This window comes from Danio aesculapii, chromosome 16 (assembly GCF_903798145.1).
Source record: "Danio aesculapii chromosome 16, fDanAes4.1, whole genome shotgun sequence".
Taxonomy (NCBI): domain Eukaryota; kingdom Metazoa; phylum Chordata; class Actinopteri; order Cypriniformes; family Danionidae; genus Danio; species Danio aesculapii.
Genome location: NC_079450.1, coordinates 11,038,108 through 11,053,464, shown reverse-complemented (window position 1 = coordinate 11,053,464; position 15,357 = coordinate 11,038,108). Strand labels below are relative to the sequence as shown.

The following is a 15,357-nucleotide window of genomic DNA, read 5'->3' as shown; positions in this document are numbered from 1 at the left end:
AACCGTTTTAATGCACATTAAAAGTGCTAAAATGACTATTGTGGTTAAATTCATTCACAATGTCTTTTAATTATTTAAATGTCATTAAATAATTAAGAAAATGTAATTTTTACGCAAATATGAATCGACTCAGGGAAACTGCATTACTGCTGCCACTGCACCAATCCGCCTGTCAATCTCACGTTCCATCCTTCCCTCACTCGTGAACAAAACCCAGAGATACTTAAACTCCTCCACCTGGGGTAAGGACTTTCCTCCAATCTGGAGATGGCAAACCACCTTTTTCCCGTGGAGCACCATGGCCTCGGACTTGGAAGTGCTGATTCTCATATGTTTATATATATATATATATATATATATATATATATATATACATTTACATTTACATTTACATTTAGTCATTTAGCAGACGCTTTTATCCAAAGCGACTTACAAATGAGGACAAGGAAGCAATTTACACATCTATAAGAGCAGCAGTGAACAAGTGCTATAGACAAGTTTCAGGTGTGTAAAGTCAAAGAAGCAAAGCATTAGTAAAAATTTTTTTTTTTTTTTTTTTTTTTTTTTTTTTTGAGAGAGAGAGAGAGAGAGGGCACAGTTAGTGGTATAGCCAGAGAGGCAGTTGCAGATTAGGAAGGAAAGTGGAGACCAAACAGTTGCGTTTTTAGTCGTTTCTTGAAGACAGCAAGTGACTCTGCTGTTCTGATGTAGTTAGGGAGTTCATTCCACCAACTGGGCAGATTGAATGTGAGAGTTCGGGAAAGTGATTTCTTCCCTCTTTGGGATGGAACAACGAGATGACGTTCATTCACAGAACGCAAATTTCTGGAGGGCACATATATCTGCAGAAGTGAGAGCAGATACGAAGGAGCCAAGCTAGAGGTCACTTTGTAAGCAAACATCAGAGCTTTGAATTTGATGCGAGCAGCAACTGGCAGCCAGTGCAAACGGGTGAGTAGCGGAGTGACATGTGCTCTTTTGGGTTCATCAAAGACCACTCGTGCTGCTGCGTTCTGAAGCAGCTGAAGAGGTTTGATAGAACTAGCTGGTAGCCCGGCTAGCAGAGAGTTGCAATAGTCCAGTTTGGAGAGAACAAGAGCTTGAACAATGAGTTGAGCTGTATGTTCAGATAGGAAGGGTCGGACCTTTCTGATGTTGTAGAGTGCGAATCTGCAAGATCGAGCAGTTCTAGAAATGTGGTCAGAGAAGTTCAGTTGGTCATCAATTGATGTATATATATATATGTATATATGAATGCTTCTCTGTGCATGCTTAGTAAATACCAATGGTAGCATTTAACAACAAACATACTGTTAGTAAATCTGGCCCAAAGAGTGCTAATGATGTGTTTTCATCTCATGCAGTTTGAGCAGAAGTGATACAATCAAAATGCTGCATAATGTTTAAAAAAACTGCTTATATGAGGTTAGGTTATATGAGCTATAAGTTTCACGCTGACGTTGCAATGCTCTTCTTCTTTTTTTGAAGGATTTATTTAACAATATTTAAAAATGAGCGATGTGGATTGACTCGTCCAGATGTTCAGTCAGCAGGAGTTTGGACTGCATCATGTTGCGTGGAGAACATGACACAAGCGTCCAAAAATGATCAGCCCACAGATGCGTTGTCAAAATTACAATAAATGAGGACAGACCAAGGGTGTTCATTAGTTTGGTTTATTAGCTGATTACTTGAAGAAGTTTCTGAACTCAGAAGAAGTCAAAGATCTGCATCACAGATTATTTTATTGCTGAAAAAAGAAGCATTCACTTACTGACAAAAAAGGGAGGTTTAAGGTTTAAACAATCCTTACATGCAAATCGATTAAGTTAGCTTAATGGTTTTTACAACCAAAAAAAAAAACAAGAATTGCGTTGTTTGTGCTCACTTTTAATAAGTAGTTAGAACAAGCAGCACAAGTTTTTTTGAGTCTAGTTGCTCTGTAAAAAACTATTAGTTGACTTTACTTTTAAAAAGTAAGTAAACTTATTGTCTTTAAAGCGATAAGTTGACGTGACTTAAAGGGCTCTATTTTAATTATTAAAGCACATGGTGCAAAAGCACTAAGGGCGTGTCCAAATCCACTTTTGCTATTTTAAGGATGGAAAAAAACAGTTTGCACCCTGTCGCATTGCCTAACAGGGTTGTTCTTATTCTCTTAATGAGTTATGGGTGTGTTTTGAGCATAACGTGCATTAAACCAATCAGAGTCTCATCTCCCATTCCCTTTAAGAGTCAGCTGCATCGCGTCATGGAGCATTTGCTATTGACATGGCGGTCTTTTTGTAAGATGAAGAACTGAACGATTCACTAGCGAGAAAACCGTTAAACAGACCATCTGCATGAGGATAAACAATGAACTTCTGCATTCAGCCACTTTACTTTTACTCTTTATTTTACTCCCATTACTTTCATGGATAAGGAAATGGTGTTGTAGACACTCCACTGAAGATATCCATTAACCTATTTAATTTAGTTTGCTAAGCGCAAAGATTTGTTCCAAAACTATTTTTAAATTCAGTTCTAATTTCCAACAAACGAATAAATAAACAATAATAACCAAGTGTGGTCAATGTCCAAACACATGGCGTATACTTATGCCCCATATGGTGATGCATACGTCTCCAAAACCCGACAGATAGACAAATCTAAACTTGTTTTTACTAAACAAATATAAAATGCATATAATAAATAATACTAATGCAGATTGTCATGAATAAATTGAAAAAAGCCCCCCAAGATGAAGAAGGCATGGAGGCGGTGTTTTTTATATTTATGTAGAAAATATTAATTTTGTGTAATATTTTAATCCTTTTTTTATATGTAAAGATATTTGTGCATTGCTGTACATCCTGTGTGTATTAGGCAATGTGTAAGCGTTTTTGACCACATAGGCGCATAACTAACGCACTCTGCCCTGGACTTTAGACCAGCTTTTAGTTGGTCAATGGCGCAGTCTATTTCAGTACTTCAAAATAGCAACACGTCAAATGCGCCTTAACACGCCTCCTTTATAGACTGGCACACCAATGAGCCCACAAATAAAATGGATTTGCTATTTAAACAACATTCTGCAAAATGTGAAAATTACTGTTGTGCTGGTCTGAAAATAGCAACAAATCACTCAAACACGCCGGGTGCATGAATGGGCCCCAACAATTTGTAAACATGTTGCCTTAAAATTATTAAGTAAATGTTCATGATTATAAAAAATTAAGTTGAGTCAGCTTAACAGTTCCAAGTTACAACGGGTCTACTCACTTTTTTAAGTAAACATTTTTTACAATGTACAGATGGAATATTGGGAAACTGGAAAGCTGTATTCATAATTGATATCTAAGACTTGGGTTCTGCAGGTTTTATCATGACCCTCAAATATGTGAATTTGTGAAACCATCAACATGTCTGTACAAATGTTTCATAGAATATTCCAAGCACTTAATAGCATGTATACTAGATTTTATTATTAGTTTTCATTAACTAATGTAATTAATTATAATTATTTAATATATTTACCAATAGATGCATTTGTAGCTAAATAAGTTCATATTTATGTAAAAGGTTATATAAAAAGCACTTAATTATCACCGTAGTGTTTAATGAAAGCACTGGAAATCTGTTTTAAGGGTCCATTTTAGTGGCTCTATAAATGCCAGCAGAAAATGAATGTTCCTGTGGCATTTTGATGTGTTTAAATGACTCATCATTCTCTCTCCAGCACTTCAGACACACAGTAGGAGTTTGACTAACGGTAATTCAGATCATTATCCTTTCTAAAGCATCGCCACCCTCAAACTTACAGTCTCTCCTGTCTGTCCGCGTGTTTGATGACACATCTGAAGTACTGCAAAGTAAAGATGCATTGATTGACACACAGAAATGATAGAACAGCCACTGAAAAACGCTAAATGTTCTACATTAGCTTTACAAATCTAACAAATATAGCAAATGATGACCTTCATTCATTTCATACTTCCCATAAATTGGTGCCTGTGGCCGTCAGAGCAGCTCAGTTTATGATATTTGAAATATTGAAAGCAAATTCTTAAATACAGTTGTCTGAGGTTTAATAAAGGTGTCTATCAATGGAAACCACTTCTTCAGAAGTGTTTTTATAGTTCTTTTAGATGGCTTTGTATAATGCAGACACTAGCGCAGCTTCTTTGTTTAAAGCACTAACCAAGGACACACTGTTATCCTGGTGTTTTGTAAACGCCATCTGTATTTTAAATTAGATTGCATAACTTCAAAATGTAAAGTAAAAACATAGTAATCTGACTTTAGCATTTTAAAATTATGCTACATACAGGGGAAAAAGTAAATATTGAACATGTCAGTGTCTTGCTGAAATGTCCACCCTGGTTTCATCCTTATCATCCTGCTAACGTAGATGTTGGACTGAAGCAGCTTATATTAATTTGCAGTGAGAAGGGACAGAGGGTTACTGAACAACTACTGATAGATTTCAGCTGCTGTCTGGGCTTTCATTGCCTTTCTACACCTTTTTTTCTTCATGTGTTTAATACTTTTTACCTGCGTCATTTCATTTTATTACACATAACTTAATTTTTAAACTATTCAGAATTGTTTTCTTTGCATATATAGATTTCTTTGGTTGCTGTCAACATCCGGTGAACCTTTCAAGTCTGCAGCACCTTTAGAAATATGTTTTCCGAGAAAAATAGTGGCGTGTTCAATACTTTTTCCACGCTGTAAATGCCACCTGTATTTCGGTTTGAACAGGTATGTTTATGTAGCATAAGCTAATGCGTGTAGTGTGTTTGATTAAATAGAATAGAATGAAAATCTGGATATACCTAGGCATTAATAATAAATATTCAGTACATGGAAGTGATATACCATGAATCTCACACACAGTTGTATCAAGTGAAAAATCCTGGTAAATCCTGGCAAATCGGAACAAAGGAGACTCTGACAATTCAAATGGGATCATTGATATTTGCGCTTCAGGCAGTGTTTAATTGGCCACGACATTTCCTATTTACATTACAACAGTGATGATTTTTTCCTCTATTTTTAAGTTTAGCTAAACTTGTATAATACTTATCATGAATGTGAGACTCTTATTTTAAAAGCAGAACAGGCAGTCATGCATGACCACAGAGTGTTCACAGCACAAAAATTGCAGTGTACTGATTATAAATTAATTAAATGCCACCCCAAAAGAGATATAAGGTCTATTTAACTGTATCATTTGTTAGGTTAATGTGTATATTGTGAAATTTGCTGCATATGTTTGTAATGAGGCAACAGACACATGTAGGTTTACAATGAGACAACACACATACAGTTGAAGTCAGAATTATAAGCGATTTTTCTTACTTTTTCAATTATTTCCCAAATTATGTTTAACAAAGAAGGAATTTTTCACAGTATTTCCTATAATATTTTTTCTTCTGGAGAAAGTCTTATTTGTTGTATTTTGGCTAGAATAAAAGCATTTTTAAATTTTTTAAAAACCATTTTAAGGTCAATATTATTAGCTCCCATAAGCAATATTTTTTTCGATTGTCTACAGAACAAACCATCATTATACAATGACTTGCCAAATTACCCTGACTTTAACCTAATTACCTTAGTTAAGCCTTGAAATTGCTCTCAAAGTTGAATACTAGTGTCTTGAAAAAATATTTAGGAAAATATTAAGTACTGTCATTATGGCAAAGATAAAAGAAATCAGTTATTAGAAATGAGTTATGACTATTATGTTGAGAAATGTGTTGAAAACCATTAAACAGAAATTGAGGGAAAAAATACAGGGAGGGCTAATAATTCAGGAGTGCTAATAATTCTGACTTCAACAATATATCAACTTCTGAATATATAAGTGTCGAATGCACATTTATGTAGGGCTTGGTGATATACCAAAAATGCAATCTCAATAATTATTTTCCACATTGAACAATAACAATATATATTTTGATATCAGTTATTAATGCTACCAGATTTATAAGAGTACCCAAACAATGACTGAAGCCACAAAAATTAGAGAGTCCATTGAATGGCATAACATATTTTCGGCCGATAAATTTTCAGTGGCCAAAAATTCAGTACATCTCTAATATCAACACACTTATATATATATATATATATATATATATATATATATATATATATATATATATATATATGTTGCACATTTCTGCAGATTTCTGCTGATTGGCTCTTAAATCAATATAGAGTAAAAAAGTCCTAGAGTAAAAAAGTCCCGAGCTTATCATTGTTATTGACATAAATTTTATCGTGATTCAATATAATATTGTTTATCAGCCCAGCCCTACATTTATGCATTGTGTCATATCACATATTGCATACATTTAAAGTGCGGTTGTGCTAATTTCATTGAATTTTAGTCAAACTATCATCCCTCTGATTGTTCAGCTAGTGATTAAGCAAATAAGCACCTTATTTATTTACTTAGATTTTAAATGCTTATTGTTTCTACCTTGGTCAGTTTGCTTGTAAAAATTGCAGCTTACACTGTAAAAAGCGATTAGTTGACTTTACTTAAAAAAGAGAGTTAACTCATTGCCTTATAATTATTAAGTAAACAAACTCATTCATTCATTTATTCATTTTCCTTCGGCTTAGTCCCTTTATTCATGAGGGGTCGCTCCAACGAATTGAGCCACTAACTATTCCAGCATATGTTTTATGCAATGGATGCCCTTCTAGCCGCAAATCCAGCACTGGGAAACACCCATACACTCCCACATTCACACACACACTCATGCACTACGGCCAGTTCATCAAATTCACCTATAGCTCATCTCTTTGAACTGTGGGGGAAACCGGAGCACCCGGAGGAAGCCCACACCAACACAGGGAGAACATGCCAACTCCACACAGAAATGCCAACTGGCCCAGCCGGGACTCAAACTAGCGACTTTCTTGCTGTGAGGCGACATTGCTAACCACTGAGCTACTAATAAAGTAACTAATCGCCTTTTACAGTGTACTATAAAATATCAACAGTGGTTGCAGTCAACACTGCAAAGCTCTATACAGTAGAACATACAGTATATGGTGCACATATGATTCTGCTGTATTTACCATCTCTGTTTGTCACTTCAAGGACAACAGTCGGCGCGTCGACAACGTCCTGAAGCTGTGGATCATTGAGGCCCGTGAACTCCCACCCAAAAAGCGCTATTATTGTGAACTGTGCTTGGATGACATGCTGTACGCTCGCACCACCAGCAAACCCCGTACCGACACTGTCTTCTGGGGTGAGCACTTTGAGTTCAACAACCTGCCTGCTGTCCGCAACCTCCGCCTTCATCTGTACAAAGAGACGGACAAGAAGAGACGCAAGGTAAAATATACAACTCAAGATCAATGCTTTAAGACTGTTGTTTGGTGGCTGTTTTATACTATTTAGTCTATGCTGAATAGAAAATACTATGTATATACACTCAGCGGCCACTTTATTAGGTACATCTGTCCAACTTCTTGTTAACTCAAATTTCTAATCAGCCAATCACATGGCAGCAACTCAATGCATTTAGGCATGTAGACATGGGCAAGAAGATGGTCTGCTGCCATACAAACCGAGTATCAGAATGGGGTAGAAAGGTGATTTAAGTGACTTTAAACGTGGCATGGTTGTTGGTGCCAGACGGGCTGGTCTGAGTATTTCAGAAACTGCTGATCTACTGGAATTTTCACGCACAACCATCCCTAGGGATTACAGAGAATGGTCCAAAAAAGAGAAAATATCCAGTGAGCGGCAGTTCTGTGGGTGCAAATGCCTTGTTGATGCCAGAGGTTAGAGGAGAATGGCCAGACTGGTTCCAGCTGATAGAAAGGCAACAGTAACTCAAATAACCACTCGTTACGACTGAGGTATGCAGAAGAGCATCTCTGAACACACAACACGTTCAACATTGAGGCGAATGGGCTACAGCAGCAGAAGACCACACCGAGTGCCACTCCTGTCAGCTAAGAACAGTAAACTGAGGCTACAATTCGCACAGGCTCACCAAAATTGGGCAATAGAAAATTGGAAAAATGTTGCCTGGTCTAAATAAGATAGTAATAAGGTCTACCTAATAAAGTGACATATGCGCCGACAGTGTATATGCGCGTAGAATTAGCATGAAGCAAGCAGCTTATAGTATGAAAAAAGAAATACAAAACTGCAGGAACAGGATTTTTTTTAAGTACAAAAATGCATAAATAAATTATAATAAATAGTCAAGCACGTTTCTTAGAAGAACTATTTAGTGCATCTTATTATATTAAGGCAACTAACAATGGCTTGTGTCTTCATGGTAACAGGAGAAGAGCACATACCTGGGCTTGGTCAGCATCCCCATTTCCAGCATCACCGGCCGTCAGTTTGTGGAGCAATGGTACCCCGTCATTCAGCCCAGTGTTCTGGCCAAGGGTGGCGGCGTTGGAGGAGGGAAGATCATCAACGCCTCGCTGCGGCTCAAGTCACGTTTTCAGACGATGAGCATCCTGCCGATGGAACTGTACAAAGAGTTCGCAGAGTACGTCACAAACAACTACCGGACGCTGTGTGCAGTTCTGGAGCCCCTGCTGAGTGTCAAGAGCAAAGAAGAAGTGGCCTGTGCTCTGGTGCACATCCTGCAGAGCACAGGGAAGGCCAAGGTACAGCTGTCTTTGACTTTTTAATAAGATCTAATATACAGTTGAAGTCTGAATTATTAGCTCTCATTTGAATTTTTTTCCTTTTCAAATATTTCCCAAATGATGTTAAACAAAGCAAGGAAATTTTCACAGTATTTCCTATAATATTTTTTCTTCTGGAGTCTTATTTGTTTTATGCGGCTATAATAAAAGCAGTTTTTAATGTTTTTAAAACCATTTTATGTCAGGATTTTGCCACTTTGGTCTTGTTAATTCTTGTTTTGGTGACTCAGTCCAGACACTAGTCCTGTCTTGTCTTTTATGTTGTGCTCGGCTCGAGTTTTCTCGGGTCCAACACTCATTTTCTGTCATTGTGTGTCTTTTTGTATGGGCGCCATCTCAAGCGTGCTTGGGCTGTGTGCGTGTCATGTGCTCTCCTGTCTATTGTCTAGTTCCACCCTCTTTGTTAACCCATTATTAGTTTTTCCTGATTACCAGTTTGTGTGTTAATTATTTTTGCTTATATTCTCCTCTTGTCTGCCAGTTCGTCATTGTATCTTGCCTTGTCCTGTCTTCCAGCCCTGATCCCTGACAGCCTTCCCAGTCTAGTTTGTTTTGTTTGTTTATTTGTTTTGTAAATGTTTCCCCCTTGGGGTAGTTTGTTTTGTCTTTTATTTTATTTTATTATTCATAAATACCAATTTTTACTGCACTTAAGTCCTCGCTCCTTTTCCCAAAATACTGAACGTGACATTTTAAGATCAATATAATAAGCCCCCTTAAGCTATATTGTTTTTTCGATTGTCTACAGAGCAAAACACTATTAACCTAATTAACCTAGTTAAGCCTTTAAATGTCACTTTAAGCTGTAAAGAAGTGTCTTGAAAAATGTCTTGTCAAATATTATTTACTGTCATCATGGAAAAGATAAAATAAATCAGTAACTAGGCAGGTTAGAGTAATTAGGCAAGTCATTGTATAATGATGGTTTGTTTTGTAGACAATTGAAAAAATATATAGCTTAAAAAGGCTAATAATTTTGACCTTAAAATGTTTTTTTTTTATTAAAACTGCTTGTATTCTAGCCAAAATAAAACAAATAATACTTTCTGCAGAAGAAAAATCATTATCAGACATACTGTGAAAATTTCCTTGCTCTGCTAAACCTAATTTGAAAAATATTTAAAAAAGAAAATAAAAATCAAAGGGGGGCTAATAATTCAGACTTCAACTGTATATATATATATATATATATATATATACACACACACACACACACATATATATCTTGCTTTACTGCCTTGCTTTAGCTTTTTTTTTCAGAACTATCCCTTTAAAAGAACAAACAAACAAAGTATTTGATTCAACACAGGGACTAGAGAATAAATGTCAGCCCATAAAATTGAAAACTGAGGAACTGGTGTTACTATTTGAAAAAATAACTCCTAATATTTTAAATTAACTTTTTACTTCACTTGTTACTAGAAAAAAGTAATCCGATTGTAATGCATTACCTCCAACTCTAATGTCAGACCACAGATCAGAGACCACAGCATTTAGCCTACAATTACAGAAATCTATTAAGATTTTTAAAGATTGTTGACACAAAAATGTAGTGATTTAGAAGCGCAATATGTTATTTTTGCCACTAGAGGGCACGCATTCACAACAAACAAAGACATAAGCTGCGTCTAAAATTGCATAATTGCATACACCGCGAGAGAATTTATGAATGGTAGTGAAGCGACGCAACTGATGTGGTCAGGTCACGTGATGATGACAAAATGGCGGATGTAGTACATCCGAATTCCATTCATACTGCTCACATTCATACTCTAAAGAACGTACTTTTCTAATACCCGAATAGTACGTTTGAATTTAAATGCAGTATCTACTGAGTAGTAGATAATTTCGGACTCAGCCATAGTTTGATGATGCAATGACTGAGTGGGGAATCTTAGGAGTTGTGGTCCTCATTACATCATATGGCACTCCTGCAGAGATCATGTTCATGGGATGAGCTAAAGTTTTTACACTTATTATCATGATAATATAAAGCAAAGTAAGGCTGAACGTTAAATGAAACACTAGTTAAATTGCTTATTTCTCTGGGTTTTAAACGTATGACCCTTTTGGAATAATGTACATCAGCAAAATATACAGTAGCCAACATTTGATGGCTTGCGTTGTTTGGGACTTGTGAAGCTTTGCATCGATGGATTTGCTCTTCAGTCAGCAGTGAAAATTAAACCACGCTGAACTGAACTAAACTGAACTTCAAGTCTGAAAACTGGACCTACAGTTTCAATTTACTAGACAGACCCCTAGTTTTTCACAATTTTTTGTGATTCTTTTGTGATAAATCATGAATCATAAAAATAAAGCTTTTTTTATCTCTTGTCAAGACAAGATCTGAAACGGTAGGGATTAAGCCAAAGGAAGGTTATATTACTCCTATTTTTATCCACAATCGTACTTTCTCTCAGATTTCACTCCCTGAAGCATCTGACATCGTCACACATAGCACATGCCGTTAGGGCTTTCGCTATTGTAATACACCTTAAACACGGATTACTGTAAAACTTGTCAATGGCAGGGAAGCGTTTTCTCTCGTAAACTGCAGGGAAAGAGTTAAACTAAACAATTTATCGATTTAACGCTCATCATAACACCAGCCATAAATGTAAAGCACAAATAATGTAGTTCAATTCGATCACGTCCAGCGGCCGTCACCCTTGAACCAATCTAATCTCCACCTGTCTGTTCCATTGCTCCGTTTGCTCCAACTTTCTTTTGCAGACTAATGTGTGACGCACAAAGCGGCCAATTGGCGTCACAAGATGTATATATCTCATCTTTGCTATGACTTCACATGTAAATCACTTACACTTGAAACTCCTCCAGTAATGTAATGATTGTGAGGGCACACACAGGTGAGCTGTCATCTTTCGAGAGACACTCAAATACATCACGTGCGCTGTGTTTTCATCGTCTATAAGTCTATAAGAAATAAAGATGAATTGAATTGAATTGAATTGAATTGAATTGAATTGAATTGAATTAAATTGAATTGAATTGAATTGAATTGAATTGAATTGAATTGGTTAAAAAAAAGAATAATTCAAAATTGTCCTAAGACAAGAATGAGTGTTGTTCAACAGTTTAAGGCCGACTTTAATCCAAGTTTTTGATCCACTTCAAATGTTGACTAGTGTATAACACTGTTCTAGTTGTTTTGGGTAATTTGAATTAAAAGCCGCAGTTTATTGCTTTAAGTGACAGTCTGCACACTGTCCAGATTTGCAGCCATGCTAAATTTCCTGTCCGTGTGTATGTTGCTGGAACTTTATTAGATTCCTGATTATACTGTTTACACAAATAGACTTCATTGAACATGTACACATAGACATCACCTATATGCGATATAACTGCAGGTTATACTATATTTATATATGATAACTGTTAAAAGCTATTAGTTACTAGTTACTATTAAAGTTATGGTAACTAATAACCTTAACTTATCTGAATTTGATTATAATGCAATAATTTGCACCTGCTTTGAAACAACAATTATGGTGAAAAACACTAGACAAAAAAACTTGAATTGAATTGAATATATTTTTTATTTTTGCTCTGCTCCAGGATTTTCTGTCAGACATGGCGATGTGCGAGGTGGATCGCTTCATAGACCGCGAGCACCTGATCTTCAGAGAAAACACCCTGGCCACCAAAGCCATAGAAGAGTACCTCAAACTCATCGGACACAAGTACCTCAAGGATGTTTTAGGTGGGCTCCTCGTGATGTCAAGGGCTGCAGTGACTGCTGTTGCTGTTTGCTGATGCTCTGGTTTTTCCTCCAGGTGATTTTATCCGAGCGCTGTATGAATCAGAGGAGAACTGTGAAGTGGACCCGATGCGAACTCCACCTTCAATACTGCCCGAACATCAAGCCAACCTCCGGATGTGCTGTGAGCTCGCCCTCTGCAAAATCATCAACTCATATTGGTCAGTTTTATTCACTTTGAATTGACACATTTGTTTAAAAATGATTGAGTTGTGCAAAATGATGCTGACAAAAGCTGCAGGATGCATTGAAGTAGGCAGATATATCAAAATAGGGCATTATTTTTTTGCACAGTTATTTATAAATAACTTTTAATTATTATGTTTCATTAAAAGCGCCAACACAAAAGTTTTACTTTACATTTTACTGCTAATTGTATCATTAAACCAGTTTAAAAGACTCTTTTAATGAAGGTTATAATAACATTTTTTTTTATCTGATATCAAATGCAGATGAAATTATATGATGACAGACTCATTATTTATTTATTTAATTTTAAATCATTTACTTATTTATTTAATAAATTGATATGGTTTTGCCTATTAATAGTTTTTGCTTTGTGATTAATGTAAATATATATAGGGGTTGGACAATGAAACTAAAACCCCGGGTTTTAGACCACAATAATTCATTAGTATGGTGTACGTCCTCCTTTTGTGGCCAATAGAGCATCATGTCATCTTGGGAATGACATATACAAATCTTTACAGTGGTCAGAGGGATTTTGAGCTATTCTTCTTGCAGAATAGTGGTCAGGACACTGCATGATGCTAGTGAAAAAAAAAATTTCTGACTCGCTCCAAAATACCCTAAAGTAGCTCAATAATATGTAGTTCTGGTGACTGTGCAGGCCATGGGAGATGTTCAACTTAAAGGTGCAGTATAGGTCAGCGGTTCCCAACAGGGAGGTCCCGGAACATAAGCGGGCCTCAGCGAGCTCTGTGGAGGGTCGCGTCAAATTTAAAAAAAATTATTAGCAGTGGACAATTAGAAGAAAGATCATGTTGCCTTAGTTCATTTTATCCCCTGGCTGACCAAAACATTTGTAATATGTCCTCCAGAAAAAAGACAGAGTCTCACTGATTCACCTTCAGCAGCTAATACTAATGATCCAATCATACTGGACCCAGGTGAGGAAGCTCCAAACATTTCGAGTCGTAACGCTAGCAAGATGCAGGAAATACATTGGTGGATTTGCTCTTCAGTGTTTGGACTCTCAGTAGTGAATATTAAACCACACCGAACTGAGCTAAACTGACCTGACCTAAACTCTGAAAACTGAACTACACTGTTTCAGTTACTATTATCTTTTATGTGAAGCTGCTTTGACACAATCTACATTGTAGAAGTGCTATACAAAATAAGGTGAATTGAATGAATCAAATTTTAGTGGCTGAACAACACTTCGGTGCATATAACCCATTCATAAAACAACAAAATCTACATCAGCTTTGCGTGACTAAAATTGTTTTAAAGCATAACATACCTGTCTAACAGAAATCCTTCAGCCATGGTGTCGTTCTTCCTCCAGGCTCATTCTGAAAACGTAGTCCCGTGGACGTTTATTAGAGACCGCAAGTACGTCCCGGGACGCGAATCCACGAGAGGCCGCTGTGTGCACTTTTTGCATCTCGAATGTCTCTCACGAGCGCCGTTCGCGGCCCAGCGATGTTCGCGTAAACCCACCAGAGGCCACTGTCGAACGACCGTCTGTCCTGTCTGGTTGACTGACTGAATGATTGACTGGGCGACCGGCCAATCGGCCGACAAACCCTCCTCCTTTCCTAAACCCAACCAGTTTTACCGATTGACCCGCCCGCACCGCTGCTTCACCAAACCCAATCAACAATTTACAAAAGCTGTCCAGAAAAAGAAAAGCCCTCGTCTGATTTTTTTACCACGTTTTTGGATTTTACCACATTCTCGCCCTGTTATGAACTTTATTTTTGGATTCTGTTTTTGTCTTACTGATTTCTGGAACCGCTCTTCCCCTCAAACCTGGTCGTTGTCATCGTCGTCTTGGCCAGCTCCTCTCTGTGCTCAAGTTCGCCGACGCACACGATGAGCTAACCGGGACTACTGTTTGTGGCGGAAAAGCCCTCCACACGGAGGTAAGCGGTCAGCCTGTAAGTGCGAAAAGGAACAGCGTCACACCGCCCCGTAGCATTCGCTTTTAAAAACGAAATGCAGCCATACGTACCTCGGCTACATAATTCGCGGTCTCCAGAACATCCACGGGGGCTACATTTCAGACATGAGCCTGGGTTGCAACTAACTCCAATATTAATTCAGGATTTTAAAGTTTTGATTCACTCTATCCGTCTTTCCCGTGCATGCGGATCTGTGTGAACGGGTGCGCAGTTGTTTAAATCATACATTTGCTGAGAGACAGTTTGGGCTACTTATCAGAATTATGGGAACTATCAGCCCGACAATATTAATTGGATGAACATTTTTTAGTCTTATGCCTTACCCAAAATATAAAATACATTTAGATCATTTACTTTAATCATACTACTGGACTGTGAAGAGACTTTCAAGCAGCACAACAAAAAATGTTTCTGAAGACAATCGACTACTGCACCCTAAACAGAACCCTGGGGGAAAATATAAAAGCATATAACTGAAACATGGCGAAAACATGGGTGTGCTTGAGTCTGCTTGATTTGTGAATGGTAATGTTTGATTTGATGTGTTTGTAGTGCGTTCCCCCGAGAACTGAAGGGGATTCGTGTTTGCATCATGGCGTGTTCGCTGTGCTGAGAGAGGAAGAGAAGACATTGCGGATCGACTGATCAGCGGCTCCCTCTTCCTGCGTTTCCTCTGTCCAGCCATCATGTCTCCATCTCTGTTCAACCTCACGCAGGAATATCCCGATGAGCAGACCTCACGAACAC

General features: G+C 37.4%; 1 protein-coding gene across 1 annotated transcript in view; it reads left to right on the top strand.

Moving 5' to 3' along the window:
• The window catches only part of syngap1b (synaptic Ras GTPase activating protein 1b), a 297,039-nt gene that overhangs the window by 184,559 nt on the left and 97,123 nt on the right, over positions 1 to 15,357 (top strand). Inside the window, exons 8-11 of the mRNA XM_056475755.1 lie at positions 7,097 to 7,336; positions 8,302 to 8,637; positions 12,259 to 12,403; positions 12,477 to 12,621. Of these exons, the coding sequence (XP_056331730.1) occupies positions 7,097 to 7,336; positions 8,302 to 8,637; positions 12,259 to 12,403; positions 12,477 to 12,621 (866 nt within the window). The remainder of the gene's footprint in view (positions 1 to 7,096; positions 7,337 to 8,301; positions 8,638 to 12,258; positions 12,404 to 12,476; positions 12,622 to 15,357) is intronic.